The following is a 15,929-nucleotide window of genomic DNA, read 5'->3' as shown; positions in this document are numbered from 1 at the left end:
GAGAAATTTGTAACCCGGAGACGAGGTGGTCAAGTTATAGCGAACCGCAAGAGAACGAAGAAGAAAATTGTCACCGACCTGGAAGAGGGTGTAGGGTGAATCTTTGCCGGGAAATCCCTTGAAATAACGTTCGTGGACTTCGGTTGGTATAGGTGACAAGTGCGGATGCCACGTGCTGTTGTACGTTTCGCTGGGCCCCTCCATACGAACCTTTGCCTACCCGGACACCCGTTGGATCGAGGAGCATCGTGAAATTACGGAAGCTATGCCCATCTCAGAGGTCATAGGTCAGAGTCAGGTCAGAGGTCAGGACTCGAGACTACCCCGCGCACAGTTGCCGCTTCTCTTCTCGCCGCTTGCAGTCCCTATCCTTCGCAGTTGAATCCTTTTGCGTGGACAGAAAAATAGCTAATCTTCATTTATGAAGAAGAAAAAATAACAATCGTTCAACCGCATAATTAGATTCGGATCGAGTATTCATTTAATTTTGGTTTCTCTTCAACTCGAGCAAAGCGATTCTCGTGTAATCTATAGTTTTCGCGACGGAACGACCCGTTTTTTCTTCACTTACCTGGTTTTTCTTTTTCTTCAGATTTTCCGGGCCCTTTGTTCTGAATGTTTTTTTTTTTTTTTTTTTCAGTCAGATGGAAGCGTTTTTCCGAGCAGCTGCAGCAGGAGACGTTCAATCTTTTCAGGAAACCGCTATAGCGATTTCTTATTTCTTCCGAGTATTTATTTTTCCTTTCTTTTTCTCCGGTTACTCTTATTCCCGAGAGATGAAATGGGCGCTGCAGTTGGATGCCGTTGGCGTGGGTCCTTTTTATATTTTTATTCGGTACCAGGTGCACACGCAGTTACTGCAGTGTAGGAGCAGAACCAGAACTTTCTAGAATTAAGATTCTTCTCCATCATCAATGCTCTTCTTCAACTCTCCCGAGTATCAGGCTCCATGTATTTCTTATAGGAAGGCTCCTTTTACGAGAGTATAAAGCTCCCGCGAAGAATTTTATCCCCCCGATTTTTCCTCGAATGAGAAAGATCGAAGGAAAAGTAGACGCGGAAGAAAAAAACTTTTTCGCCGGGTCGGACTTTGTCGAATTCGTTTTTCATTTGTTCAACTTCTAAATGTTATACGTACGGTACGCGCACGTCGTGTCAAGTGATGAATTTCAATTTCGAAACACTTTGAAAGAAAATTTTAGGATCTTCAACAATTTCATTTATGTTGCCGCTGCATTCGTTCAGACGGTATGAATAACTGAAAATCTTCACTCCGACACTATTGACACCTCACCTACAATTCCAATAAAAATACCGTCACCTATGAAATTCGCAAATACATAGAGGTCGTTTCATTCATTTATTGCCACATTCACTTTTTAATTTCACTTGAAACTAAATTCGATTGCTTAACAAGGTTTATCACATCAATGATATCATGTACATGGTTCACATAATTGAAAAAACAGTGATTAATCGCGTCAACTACTTCGATGGAAAATTCAATCCCGAAAATTTTTCGTATTACTTTATTACGATTATTATTCACTCTTTCATCGGTCATTAAATACATAATATATACAATTACCGTTGCGAAATACACTACGAGTCTAAAAATAATTTATCGCTTTTAATTATTCTCGCACTGTGAAATTCACGATTCATTTTTATTCACCCCCGCCTCGTACAACCGATTCCAGGGTAGACGTACTAGAATTTCGTGGTAAGAAATGGCAAGTAGGGAGAAAGAAAGAAAAAAATGATAATTCACTCATAATAACAACCGAAAAAAAAGCTCGAAGGAAATAGACGAAGAAAGAGTAGAAGATGAAGAGGAAGAGAACGAAAATGAAGAGAAAATGATGACGGAGAAAAGAAGAGGAAGAATAAAAAGAGGGAGATAAAGCACAAGGCCTTCGCGACGAATATTTTAATGACGAGTTCCACTTATTAAATTTTCCGGGTGCTGTTAATATCCGCGAGAGATGGAATTATGATTTCCCAGAGTAGATTGCAAGGAAAAGATGAAGGAGGAGAAGAAATGGGAAAGGGTGGTAAAGGAGAGAGGCGGGAAGGGAGAGAGCGGGGGGAATGAGAGGCACTTGAGCACTTAATTTGGAAAAACAGCCCGGTCCTCGGACGCCCGAAGCCCCCGTTGCCCTTCGGTCTTCGCTCTTCGTCCTCGGTTGTTTCAGACTCTGGTGGTACTAGCGGCACACCCCTGCAAATATCAGAGAAAATATTGTTTTAGGCTTTTCACCTTATTTTCGATTCAATTTTCTAACGCGACCTTTTTTTTCCAGATATGGAATCGAGTCCAAATATATATCGAAAATATTCAAATTATCCTACATCCACATCGTATATCGTACGCTGCTCTCAACGAAATTAGCCATTTTTTTGCGTAACGCGAGATGAGAAAAAAAGGCATCCCGGTTGTTGATGGCTGATTTTCTCAACTGAAAATGCTTCTTTTTTCATTCATTATCGCAGCTGATGTTGAATTTTGAAAAGAGAAAAATAGAAGGCAACATTTTCCCCCGCTCACACGTCGATGAAATAATTTTTTTCTTTCCTCCTCTATTCTAATATGCACGTTTCGCTTTTTCGTGATTAAAAATAATCCCCTCCCTAACTATTTCACGTCTATCCTACGTTCAATTATTACATATGTATACGTATGTAGCATATAAATGCTCGTTCAGCTGCATTAGTTTTCATCCGACAATAATTAATTGTCATTGAAACAGCGATGGAAAAAAAACCGAGTTCCCCGCTGTGGGTGAAAAAGTTTCTCTCCTCAAAATTATAGAGCATGCGGCATAAAAAGGTTGATCAACGAGGTAGGACGAGGTCATAAGTTCGAATATTCAAAAGTGAATGCGATGGTTTTTTACCCGCCCGCAGACGGCATCGTTATCCGTTACGATGAAAAAGGTAGCTGCAGTGGAGAAAAATACGCGTGTGTAATCACATAATTGTATTACACAACCAACAGTGGGCTGAATAAGTTTCATTAAAGACGTCAATTAAAAAACTACGATGCGCTGCAATTCGTTAGACATATACCTATAAATGTACGTGTGTATTCATTATTTATAGGCACGTGAATAACGTTCACATATAATGTAATTAATGTCGGCTTGCCGCGCAATTAATTATCGCGTCGCAAGTGCAACTGAAGGGCACGTAGATATACAGTACGCATGTATAGTAAAACGTCATTTCGAGCGTATCGCAGCTTAAATTTTGCTCCTTCGTCGGAGGTATAAGATCGATTCCGCGGTCGATAGCTTACATTTTACTGAAATACATTTCGCTCTGTCCTTGTTTTCATCTCACTGCGATATAAATTTACAAGAACCAGGTAGCATTCGAGCAGTACAGTCGGGATCCTCGAAAAAGATGGAAAAAAAATCCTACCAATGGTTTGAAACGATGAGAGCTTTGCCCGATTCCCCCAGCTGTGATCCGGAGGGCGCTCCCCTTTTCCCACGCGTCAAGCACAGATTTTCCGGAAAGAGAGTAAACATACAGAGAGATTACCGCGAAGGTTAGCAGTTGGTCCGAGAGTCAGTTAGAAACAACTCGACACCGCCGCAATTTTTTCGTATGCCTACGCTAGGGTGACCATCGTCTTTTTTGCTTTATACCACAGCCCTGGAAAGCTGCGGTCAAATTTAGCATCATTTTTTCGTCAACGACGGCGGATGTGCTTCTTTTATTTTTTCTTTCATTTATTCTCGATGATTCCGATGTGTCGCACCGATCACATGATCCAGCGGAGTCGTGAGATGAATCGCGATTCTTTCGATCGATTGCTATTTTGAAGGAAAACTGAAGATAGAAGATCGAGACGGAACCGTTCCCCTCTCTTCTGGTGCGGGCGAATCAAAAAAATTATAAATACATATTCCGGAAAACGGTTCGATGATACAATTGTAAAATATGTAAAACGTTTCTGATGGTTGATGTACGGTACGTATAATACATTCGTTTGCATCGCTTGTCCGAAAAATACACGCGTTTATCACGGTTCACCTATTCGTACGAACGTCGTATAAGTTTGTCCTCCCAGATCTGAACGGGGTGAGTTTTATATATCATGTGCACATGACGTAAATCTCCTGCACATTCCTACATACATGGTAGAATCCGTAGCGAATACCGATGCATTGTACTCAAGCTTCAATAAGGGAATATCAAATTACGGATGAACGCAATATGCGAGGCAACTCCAACCCCCGTGCTCCTCGTCCCAAAATCCTGCATATTACGGTACAGTGAGTTCACCCTGTACAGCGTCTACCGCGCGATTATTAAACTATATATGAGGTCATCGGATTCCCGATGCAACCGGTAACCGCCGAATCATGAGGGCCGAGGGAAAAACTCCATCGATTCATTTAATGATACAACTACTGCCTGTTATAATTTTTCTAAAAACTCGCTTGTACCCGGAATTCAAATTCAAATAATGAAACCCTTTTCATCGACGATTCTGCCAACGAATCCTGGTCAAACCGAATAACAATAAACGGATGAAAAATGAAAAAATAAATAAAAAGAAAACGCAACGAAATAGAAAGAAACTGAAAACAACGCGAAAACTCGTTTCTTTTATCACGTTTTCGCCAAACGAGTATATAATGTTTGTTATCGGTTGCTCCAGGGCATTCGAAAGCTCTCGTGCCGAAGTATCCCGGCTCTATTCAACCCGAAGATTGAAAAAAGAAGAAAAAACCGACAAAAAGAATAACTGTATGACGTGGTAGAATAAAATAAAAACAAAGAAAACGGAACAAAAAGGAACTCGTGATCCTGTTTAATTCAAGTTGGCATATTTCAAGTTTGCATACTTTCACGATAATACGTATACGCGGAATCCCAGACAAAGATGGTATCCTTTATTTTTCGACGCAACGTCGATAAGAATTTTTTGTACCGTAATGGCATTTTTCTTTATTCTTTCCTTGGCCCTTATTTCTCGATTCATCCTCGGATGAAGAATCGTATCAAGCGTAATAGCGATCGGGCGCGTTATCATCTCCGTTATCTTTATCGTTGCCCTTCTTTCCTTTTTCTTTATCTTTTTTTTCGCGATAGCCGGACCGAGTTCGGCCAAACTTGTGTGGATTCTTACTGCACCTGTTGGGGGGTGATGATGGCGGAGGGATGTTGAGATATTGATTCACGGCGAGCGCTTTATTCCTCACCATCAGGTTAAAGGGTCGCTGCTTATTCTTTCGCTAGCTGCTCATGATATTTAAAAACTTATCCCTCTGCAAACTCCGATCGACCCTTATCGTTCGTCCGTCGTACGAACGAACACCATTGGCAATACTTTGCACGACACGTTTTTCAACGTAAATAAAAACGCGATAGGTGTGTCAGTTTTATCATGGAAATAATAGTTATATTTCTCGCAGTTTTGCAAAAAATTTTCTCCAAGTTTTGGGCTTCATTCCTACAGGGGTTTTATTCCCCGTTTGTTGCGATATTAAAAAATTTAGAGAATTCATTTGCAAGGGGTAGACGAATCTACATCGCTGCAGCCGCACTATTATCGAGTTTCTACCTCGGTTTTTACCTTTGAATAATTTCACGACGGGCCACATTGTCAATCACAATCGTATCGGTACGTCAAGTTACGTGCGACATTTAAAATGTAACTCTCGGTTAGCACTCGCGTTTCGTGTCATGATACCGTAATACTAATATACCTGCACCCAACAACGTCGCGCGTCTTGTAAATCGAAATCCATTCGGATAGGCGTACGCGTACGCCTATTTTTACACGCATATGTTTCAAGGTAGGTACGTACGACGCACGTAAGGTACGTACGTTGATCAGCACGTGCAGAATTGAAAAGCTGTAACAATATTAACGTTTACCTCGCCTGAGGTTCAAACGGGTGTTTTTCTCGTCTCAATGACGTATTTCGTCCGGGTTATACTCGTATACATTTACGCTCGACATCTGCCGCGGTAATTTCTGCTAATTAACTTTGTTCAGTAACCGACGAAACAGAAAAGAAAACAAAGGAACCAGAAAAGATTTTTTCATCCACAGCCATCGGCGGATTGCAATTCTGGCACCGCGTTGCGGAGAACATTTCGTCGGCATTCGATGACGGATAATAATCATTTTAGTTCGCGACTCGATTTACACTCGAATCGATTACGATCTCGTTTGTACAGAAATCAGATATTAATACAAGTAAAAGACGATCGTTATCCGTCATCACCGTTGAGTCTCGATGAGCGTAAAAAACCACAAGTAGAATAAAAAAAACCCAAGTAATAATTGTAATAATAAATTGGGAGATCGAAGTCACCGTATCGAGAGATGACGTATTATTTCATTGCACGATTACGCGGGACGATAATTATAAATAAGACAATTGGAAAAATTAGATAATTTGCGTGATAATTTTAAAATGAAAGTTTATTCGCGCAAGTTAATTGTAACAACCGCCGCGTATTAATATTTCTTTATTCATAATTTGTTCGTTATTCATTCGGTTTTCATTTGTTCTTTGTTCTTGATTCTGTGCTAATAAACGTACCGTAATTATATTATTGTTAGGTAATTTCAACTCCTGAGCGATTCTTCCTCGGTATGCCGTGCATTTTTGTTGGCAATTTAACTACACGTTGTACGTAGGAATGACATTGAACGAAAAAGTTTCACGCCATAATTCTAAACTTTTCTTAAAATAGATTCAAGTATCCAACGGTATCTTAAAGCTGAACTGCATGTAATAACACGCGCGTATAATAATCCGCAGGTGCCCAGGTTTGAATTTTATCAGCTGCGGGCGTTTTTATTTTTCTTTCAAATTTTATTTTTACCCTAGTAATATTTTCAATCGAGTTTCTCATCGATTGTCAATTAAGTTTCTCGGTTTTGTTTTTGTCGACTCCTCCCCAAGAAAAATGAAAAGTGACTCGAGTCGTACATAATACGAACTGACGCTCGCCCGATACGACGAGATTATAATACGAAAATGGCGATGTATATTAATCTTTCTATTTCGTTGTTTTATCTCATGCGTCTCTTTCTCTGACAAATGCCAACGTGCACCGGAAAATGGGAAGATATTAAGCGACACGAGGGAGATGAAAAAGGGAACGAAGCGTTTCCATCCCGCTGCAACAGCTTCGGGGTGGTGTGATGTGGTGGTCCCTCGATTTTTGTGACCGTTGACTCGTGGCGCGATAAATTGAAAAGCTCATAAAAGCGAGAAGTCGCGTCGACGCGATCGTCGTTGAAAAGTGTACGTATACCTTTACGAAAGATGAACGTAAATCTAAATAAAAAGCTCGAGGCGAAGATCGTATTATTTATTATTCGACCGCGTTGGCTTGGATTAACCGGTAAAAATATTCAATTTCATTTTCGGGTATCCTTATCGCCTGCGTAAGAATTGAAATTCAATTTTCAAAAACTCCTTAAGGCGGCGCGTGCGAGAAAAGGTTGTGAAATAGAAAACTGCAGGTACGCTTTATATCGGTTATATCGTTGAAAATTAAATTCATAACGTTGATCGAGACGAGAGATTTTCCTTTTTCTCCAAATTCTCACTACCACCTCGCGCTGAAAAGCCTCCTGATCCGATTGTCGTGAGATTTCTATTGAATATTTTCAAGGTCGATTTACCATCCCTCAATTCAGCGTAGATTATGTGCTTATCTTTTTATATACGCGAACATTTATTCTATAGTAAAGATTTTCACCGTTTGATGCGGTGATGTGTGCTTTATGGCCGCTACGTTGAATCGTCTATACATTCGCCCGGATAATAACTTTATTTTTTTTGTTGGTAAAACGAGGCGAAAGTCACCGCCTTGAGGGTTCTCTGGTGAAATTTCGATTTCTCAGACCTTGTGATTTTTTGTTTTACCGATTCGTTGGATGGGTGAGGGTATTTCATAAAAGCGAAGATCGACATGCCGCGTACCTCATACAAAGCAGCGGATTGACAACCTCTACTCCCCTGCTCTGCGATCACAGTCCCAGGGCCAGTTAAATGTTGTTAACTTCCTAGGTGTCCTCCATAAAAAGGTAACACTGTTTCTGACGATCCGACTTTGTGAATGAATAATTTCTAAAGTTGGAGGATAATTGTGTCGGAGCTTGAATTGCACCGCAAATTTGTCCATACCGAGGAAAGCACTCTACGCTACAACTGGATTCCATTCCAAGTTTACTCGGAACATTGCATTTCAGCTGCAGAGCTTTTGGCGCTATAATACCCAGCGAGCGGCGGCGCTGTAAAGTGATCGTAATACATGAATAATTGAATACATAGGACAAATGGACAGAAACACAAGCAACGAAAATTTTCCGATTCACCCCGATCCACCCTGGCATGACGTTAAATCTAAAAAATTTCAAGTTGGCTGAATATATGTACACAAGCAAAATTGCCTTTGTTAATTTTTGTACTCGTATAATTATCCATTGAGTGAGTACACACACGTAAAATTTGAATATCGTAGTTGATTGTATGAAAAAAGTTTTTACTACCAAAAACAATCTCGCGATCTCTACGTATTATTGTAACGCGAATGCGCCGACCTGTGCGGCGAGAGACCGAAGAAGTTCAAGGCCTGTAAAGGGGAAATGAAACCGAAAAAAGGTATGCCGCAAGATTTTTACCACCTCGCGGAGATATCAAACGTCATAGAATTATTATACCCGTGATGATCGTATCGTTGTTTTGCAGTAAAGGTTTTTCATATACCCATCTAATAAATACGCCGACGTAGTGAAGGTACTCATTCAATTTGTTCAGACATGTGTATCGAAATAATTAGCTAACGTTCAATTTATATTCCATCAAATTGATGGGCCTACTTTTGCCGATGGACTGCGACAATAAACTCGCCTCCATTTATTTGTTTATTTTTTTTTTTTTTTCACGATAATACGGACACAAGTATGAAATGACTACGCCATACGTGTGCTATTTATATTTTCGTACGTTGTCAAATGGCCGTTTGAATGGGGAGGATGGACTACGGGGAGACTAGCTCGGATAATAAAAATTATAGTAATTTTTTTTCCCAGGAAACTACGATGCACGGAAGTTACGTTATCTTTAGAAAGATGGGGCTCTCAAAGCCTTCTTCCTTTTCTTTTTTTCGGATATTCCTGCGATTTATTATCCTAACCTTTACCTACTTCCGACCCTTATAGCCGGCTGCATATCCACCACTACTCTCGATGCAAATAATAGGAAGAAAAAAACAAAGTTAAGCCAAAGCTTTATTGTGCTGTTATAAGGGGAGAAAAAAAAAACAAGTTTCTCAACTTTCTTTTCGTACAGAAGTAAGAAGCAAAAAAAATTCAATGTAGAAATAAAACAAGGATTAGAATTTTTTTTCTCGGTCAACATTACACACTTTCGGTACACCACCCCCTTCACTTCTATATATGGCAGGTAAAACGGAAGAGAAAAGAGTGACAAAAATTGACGGGGGAAAAAATGAAAAAACAAATCCAGCGAGAGTAAAAAAATCATTCGATACGTTCCATGTTTTACAGGTTTCGAATCCAGGCATACACGGTACATACATATATAATATTCCGTACTTTGATCGCTCGCGAAAAAGGCAAAATAAATTTATTCCACAACTGCATACCTATTCAGACATTCATGAATCGCGAGTGAATTCCGTTTGTGTGATTATGAACGGACATTTTATTTCTTCATTATCATTATCATTATTAGTGTTGTTGTTACCATAATGTTGATTGTTATTATTGTCGGTATTATTCATTATACACGTGTGTGGGTGTAAATGTGGGGTGGTTTTATGGTTAGCATTATCGAATGTACTTCATCTCTTCACATCACGTCAGGCACGGTTGTAATCGATTTTACTTTACGTTACGCGCATTTGCGGTAGGTGGGATATTTTACGACGTATCACATATACATACGGATGCCGATCGAATCAGTCTTATATGCAAATTACTTATAGGTCGCGGTCGGCGCAGGAAATATTCTTTCTGAAAGTTTCGTTTTTTCTTTCCGGCTGGTTCATTCGATATTTTATCCTTCGATTATATGTGTATATCCGCATCACGTACATATGGATCTATGTATGCATGTATATTAGTCTTCGAAGACAGCGTCACCGCCGGATTTAAGGAGCAATTTTTCTATTCACTGACGTCTTATTTCGTGGAATTACTAGAAGTTTCGGTAATAAGTTGAGAAAAAGAACCCACCGATCAAGTAAGATAGTGCAACGACGTTGGATCTTATTGTTGAACAAATTGATCTGCAGCGAATCATCAGGCACACGATGTGGTCTGATTTAGCAACGATTACATCGGGTGTTGACAGTTCATTGGAGATTCGTGAACGCACGTGTTGGTGCAGTACACCTACCGATATTGGTACAATATTGCGAAGGATAATTCGCAATTTGCAGGGTAGATATGAACACGATGTCGAACAAGGCATATAGCTAGTAAAATCGGTCGATAAATTTGACTAGACGCGTGAATTTTCATATCCGCATTATAATTAATGTCGCCGTATTTGATCGACGTCCTTCTGATAAGCATTGACATTTTGCCGTGAGTTTTCTTTCTTTTTTTTTCTCGTTTTCATACGTGCGGTAAAATGTTTCTTCCGAGTTTTACGTGTACGGTTCAGTTATCGATCTATTCCGAAGAATCTTTTTTCTCTATATATTTTTTTTTTTTTTCATCAAACGACATTCATTCATCAACGATGTGGTGTGACAGTACCATTTTATTCAACACTTTACTCTCCGTACTATCGATATATAGAAGATCGACGACCAACGAATTTCCCTGTTATAATTTTTTTACCGAAATACACTTGAAATATTATTCACGAGCAGTTTACATAACTATATTCACCAGTGTATTACCGAATCGATTAGCTAATGGATGGCAGCTGTGCCATATCGTATAAATACATATTGTGTATTTTGGGCACGCAACATTAGGTTCTCATTCCTTTTTCTTCTTCTCTTTTCTCAAGGAGTTCATTTTACTCGAGATCTTCTCTCCTATTCCGATAATCCATCTTGGATATCATTTTCTTCATTCTGCACTACGATGTCTCATATTCGCAGTCAACAGTGTGCGCGTATCGTATTATACCGTGAGATTCTGTTGAAAGTGGTCGCGATCAACGCATGCGTCGGAATATTCGAATTTTTCGGGCTACGAGCGAACCCGAGCTGCGCTGGGAGTCAGCGTAGCCATTGGCGTAGGCGTCCTGTTTTCAAGTGTCACCAGTGAAGGCTGATCCGCTGCCGAATCTGCTTTCGAATCAGCAAAAAAATTCCGAGCCTGTAACCGTGTCGAATCGATTGTTGTTGCCGAGCGGTTCGGATGCCCGGTTGTTATCAAGGCTAGGACACGGGCTGCTCGATTTTATTTGTTTTATTTAATTCTGATTCTTTTTCATTTCTCTTCCGAGCCCTACTTTCCACCATATATCAAAGCCTTTACGCTCCACGTCGCGCTGTACATGTTCGACAATTATATCCATGACGATGTAAAAGAGAAGAGAACGAAAAAAAAGAGGGAAGGGGAGGAAAAATTTCCTGAACTTTTTAGCATGGGCCGAGGCCATCCAATCCGGTAAACTCAAACCTGATGCTTGGTGGCTGACCCTTCGAGCGAAACTCACCCCACATACCTACTCCCGATCGATATGAGACACCCTGGATTTTCCCTGAACGATTGACAGGAATATTATATAACAAGGGGAAAACTCATGGGAATCCTCCTTTTCATGATATTCAACTGATTTCTTTCTTCCTTTTTCTCTCTTTATGGTTGGGTCGAACTTGGGTTTGATTAAATTAGATTCGGTTACAGCTTGACTGGATTGTGTTATCCTGGGTTATAGGCCACTACGTGGTGAAAGTAAAAGAGGAAATAAGTTAAATTTGATGAAAATTTTTCATCTCCACCGGACGTGATATGTGCGAGCTTTTTTTAAGAACCTAACAAAATTATTATTGTAAACGGAAGAAGATGAGACGAAAATGAAAACTCCTAGTGAGATGAAAAAAATGAATCAACGCCTTGTGTATTTTTGAACGAATCGATCGTTCGCAGTTCGGTTCGACTGAGCTTTCAGAAGTTTGGGAGTTAAGAGCGATCTTTAGGATTATTGAGAAGATGGACGGTGTAGTACTTGAAGTAGTAAGAGTCTTTCTATAGATAAACTTTCTTCCGTTCTACAGAAATCCAAAGACAAAGTTTTATGGCCAAACGAAGTCCTTAAAACGATTAGAGTACAAGGTTTACTTCCTATATAGCATAGAACCCGATGGGGTCTGGCAGTTGGAATTTATACGTAGGAATGAATTTCAGAAAATTCTTACTTATATTATCTACAGAACACGCATCTTCTAGATTCTAGCAATTCTTTTTCTTTCGCCGTATTACATTCCATGAACGTTTAAAAAGTTACGTGAAACAAAAAAAGCCAAAAAACTGCCCGGATATTTGATTCATACGAAAAAAAAAAAAAAAAAAAAAAATGTTCCAACCATCGTACGAACGAGTGACCTCGGTGATATCCAGAGTCGAGTGAATTTTATTCGAAAAAATACGCATAAACTCCGGAGGGTAATTCATTTACGAGGGTTACGAGCTTCAAATAATTTCATCGCTTTGAGCGGATAGAGTTTGACGTCATTAACTTCGCGCCAGTACAGAATTTTGAAATATTCGTACATATCATTCCGCTTTATCTCTTGAATAATAAATACTCATTGATCCGAGATGTGAAATTTATTAAAATGAAATAACACCGTTCTTGTACATCTACGATGGCTTCTTCATTCGGTCTCATACTACGACATTCTAAGGTAGTAATAATAACGATAATAATAAGATTCTGGGTAGGTGAGACATATGTGAGAGGAATGTTGGTCTTTTTTTCTTCGTAAAGAAATTCCTTTCTTCCTCAAAGGGTTCGCATAAATGCAATCTCTGAATTGTTCCTGATATCTTTATCCAAGACCTGGAATTTCCAATTTGGAATTATTATACGCGATACCATATGATTTACTGGAAATAAATAAATATTTTCTAAATATGAAGGATTTATGGACCGAGAACCAGAGTAAAAACGAAACGTTTTATTACCTGATAAAATATTACTTTTTCAGATCGTATTTAGATTTCAAAAACTCGCCGATTCGAACTCGTCGTGGTGTTATAGGAAATAAAAACGACAAATTCCAACCTTTTAGGTAAAACTGTCGGAATAAATCACCGATTTTAGGATAGAATTTTCAAGGGTAGAAAGAATCTTCCATTCTTTTGTTTTCTTCTGAATTTATACTCCCATATTTTATTTTCTCTTCGCCGGGGACTCTTTGGAATCGTCTCCAAATAAAATTCAGAGACGACAACGCCGAATAATTGTGGAAATGTGATAATCCAAATTAAAATTTAAACATAAAAAAATGACATATTCGACCAGATGAAAAAAAATTCTAAGCGATTTGATCACCGACAATATTGAAAAAAAAAAAGGAAGAAGCAGTCGATGTCTCGCTTGCCACCATTCCGATCGAATGCCAAGTCTATGCATCCGCGATGACGTGAGTCAGTTAATTTCGTTTGCAGCAATCAAAGATCCGATTCAGAATCCGAACATCCTTGAAGCAACTCCTACTAAACTATAATTGTAACGCATCTTTTCCTGCACCTGCCGCTCAATTTCATTAAGCTGAATATATCATCACCTATCGATAGTGCGGATGACGTTCGTATAGCTGGTTGATTTTTTCGTCATCCCATTTTCAATTCTTCCGTTCAATTCGTTGTCTTCTACGCGCACCCACGGCGCCACATTTTCGCATTAGATGCCGTCAAATTCCCACCCGGTAGGATGATCAATTTTCATTATTCCGTTTCCATCATAAAAACCCACACGAGACTACAGGGAATCGCGATGGGTACGAAACCTGCACTCCGATCAAAACACCAGGTTTTGATCTGAAACGTGGTCTTCGGCATTTGTTTGGAAAAATGCCGCGGTGTCTGTTGGAAATGAAAAAGGTTCGATCCGTCAACAGCTGTAGCGGTGGTCGGCGTGAATTGATACCAACACAAAGTACATGTGAAACAAAAGAACGAAAGGTTTCGATTTATTTGGTGGCTTTCCGTATGGGGTGAGAAAACAAAAATCGATTAACGAACAATGAACGGATTAATTCATTCCAACGGAAAGAGAAAAAGAAAATTCACGAAAAACTTCATTCAAACACGGCGAAAAAGCGTAGATTTATTTTTCGAAGACTGATTTTCGAAAAAGTGTTAGCCCGCTCGTCCCCCATTATAGTGATAACAAGGCATGGTCAATTTCGAAACTCAATTATGTTCCAATTGATTCTTATTTGTTCATTTCTTTAATTTATTTTCCATTATCGTCGAGTTTTTTCGTATCTTCAGAAACCCATACTGCAGTTACATCAATTTTTCAATATTTCAAATCAATTTTCATTCGACTATTTTAATCGAAATACTCGTCAGCCTACGCTTGATTCATGCGCATGAGGTTCTAAGAATTCCATCGATCCGAGTTTAACACGATTAAATTACTCCACCTATATGTATAATGGTCTAATGGCGACCGAAGAGCGATACATAAAAAAGTGGAACTCGCAATCAGTTTTAGTTGATCGATACATGTGTGTATAATAAATGAAATTACTCGATAAATCGACAATTAACTGTCTCGCTACACCGAAGTTCACGTGACGTTTTCTCGTTCGCTTTTTTCAATTTCCTATTTCTGGCAAAAAAAAAAGAAAAATAATACCTCTCTCGGTGAAAGAAGCGGGAAATATCTCATTCGTACAACCCAACGAATATTAAATATTTTCATCTAATTTTGCAGGCAAAGATAAAATATGAATACCAACGTATTGAGGATGTTAATGATAAGTCCTGAATACCGACATAAACTGCACCGTAGACTTGAAAGAAGCTACGCATTGAAAACCAAAACCCTATTATTACGTGTAAATAACAAATACGGAACAGCTGAATTATCGAACGCAAACGAGGAATGCTGCGAGAAATTTCACGTCAGCTATATGTATATGTAGTTAGAATTCGGTACAGTTTTTCAGCCTTGACGTCCATCCGCAGCTGTTATATCTGCAATAATACAAGCTCACCGGAGGTCGTAACGAAAATAAAATTGACCACTTATTTAAATCATCACGTCGTCGTGATTACAGACGTCGTCGATTTAACGATTAGTTTGTTCGCTTTGACACGTCGTACACTCGGCAGCAGATTTTTCGTTTCATTCACTTTCGTGTCTTCATTTATCTGTTGATTTATTATTGTTATCGATTCTTTTTCGTTCTAGTTTTTGTTTTCGCTTCCATTAGTCTGGCCAAAGTAGAAATAGAAATTCCAAGTACGTAAGTATAGGAATATAATGGAAAAGTTTTGTCATATTTCACCATATTCTTCAAAAAATGTCGAATGAAAATTTCTGTTTTCACACAAGTGATCAATAATTGAATTGCACAATTGATTATTAATTTTTCCTTCTAACACTTGACCGTCACACTGTCATTATTAATCGTCCTTCAAGTTACCATGAAAAGGAAAGGGAAAATGTTAAAAATGTTAACTTTCCTCCACCACCGAAATATCTTCTTAAAAACAGACGCCATTTATAATTTGTCGAATGCGGATTGAACCCGTGAGCTTACGGTACCAGTACCCACCCTCTATAATCTGTAAAGTTGTACGTACCCATCAAAAAAGTTGTCCAATCAAAGGATAAAATTGTCGAAGAAAAGTCAGATGCGGCGAGACACACGGCGCGTTGTACCGTAATAGGGTGTTGGGTACGTCCCGTCGCGTCGTGACGAGACTTAAACCAGTC

General features: G+C 39.2%; 1 protein-coding gene across 5 annotated transcripts in view; it reads right to left on the bottom strand.

Annotated features, from left to right (window-relative positions):
- The window catches only part of LOC105686895 (5-hydroxytryptamine receptor 1), a 59,811-nt gene that overhangs the window by 31,418 nt on the left and 12,464 nt on the right, over positions 1-15,929 (bottom strand). For 2 of the 5 annotated variants that reach the window (XM_048653258.1, XM_048653254.1), the window contains exons 2-3: positions 572-2,221; positions 79-385 (exon numbers count right to left, since the gene is read on the bottom strand). In XM_048653258.1, coding sequence (XP_048509215.1) covers positions 79-204 — 126 coding nt within the window. In that variant the 5' untranslated portion in view covers positions 205-385; positions 572-2,221. Of the gene's footprint in view, positions 1-78; positions 386-571; positions 2,222-5,590; positions 5,726-15,929 lie in introns of those variants that run through there. The other 3 variants (XM_048653256.1, XM_012402130.3, XM_048653255.1) reach the window with 3 other exon arrangements.

Source organism: Athalia rosae, chromosome 3 (genome assembly GCF_917208135.1).
Source record: "Athalia rosae chromosome 3, iyAthRosa1.1, whole genome shotgun sequence".
Classification (NCBI taxonomy): Eukaryota; Metazoa; Arthropoda; class Insecta; order Hymenoptera; family Athaliidae; genus Athalia; species Athalia rosae.
The sequence above is the reverse complement of the archived record's forward strand: the minus strand, read 5'-3'. Positions and strand labels throughout refer to the sequence as shown.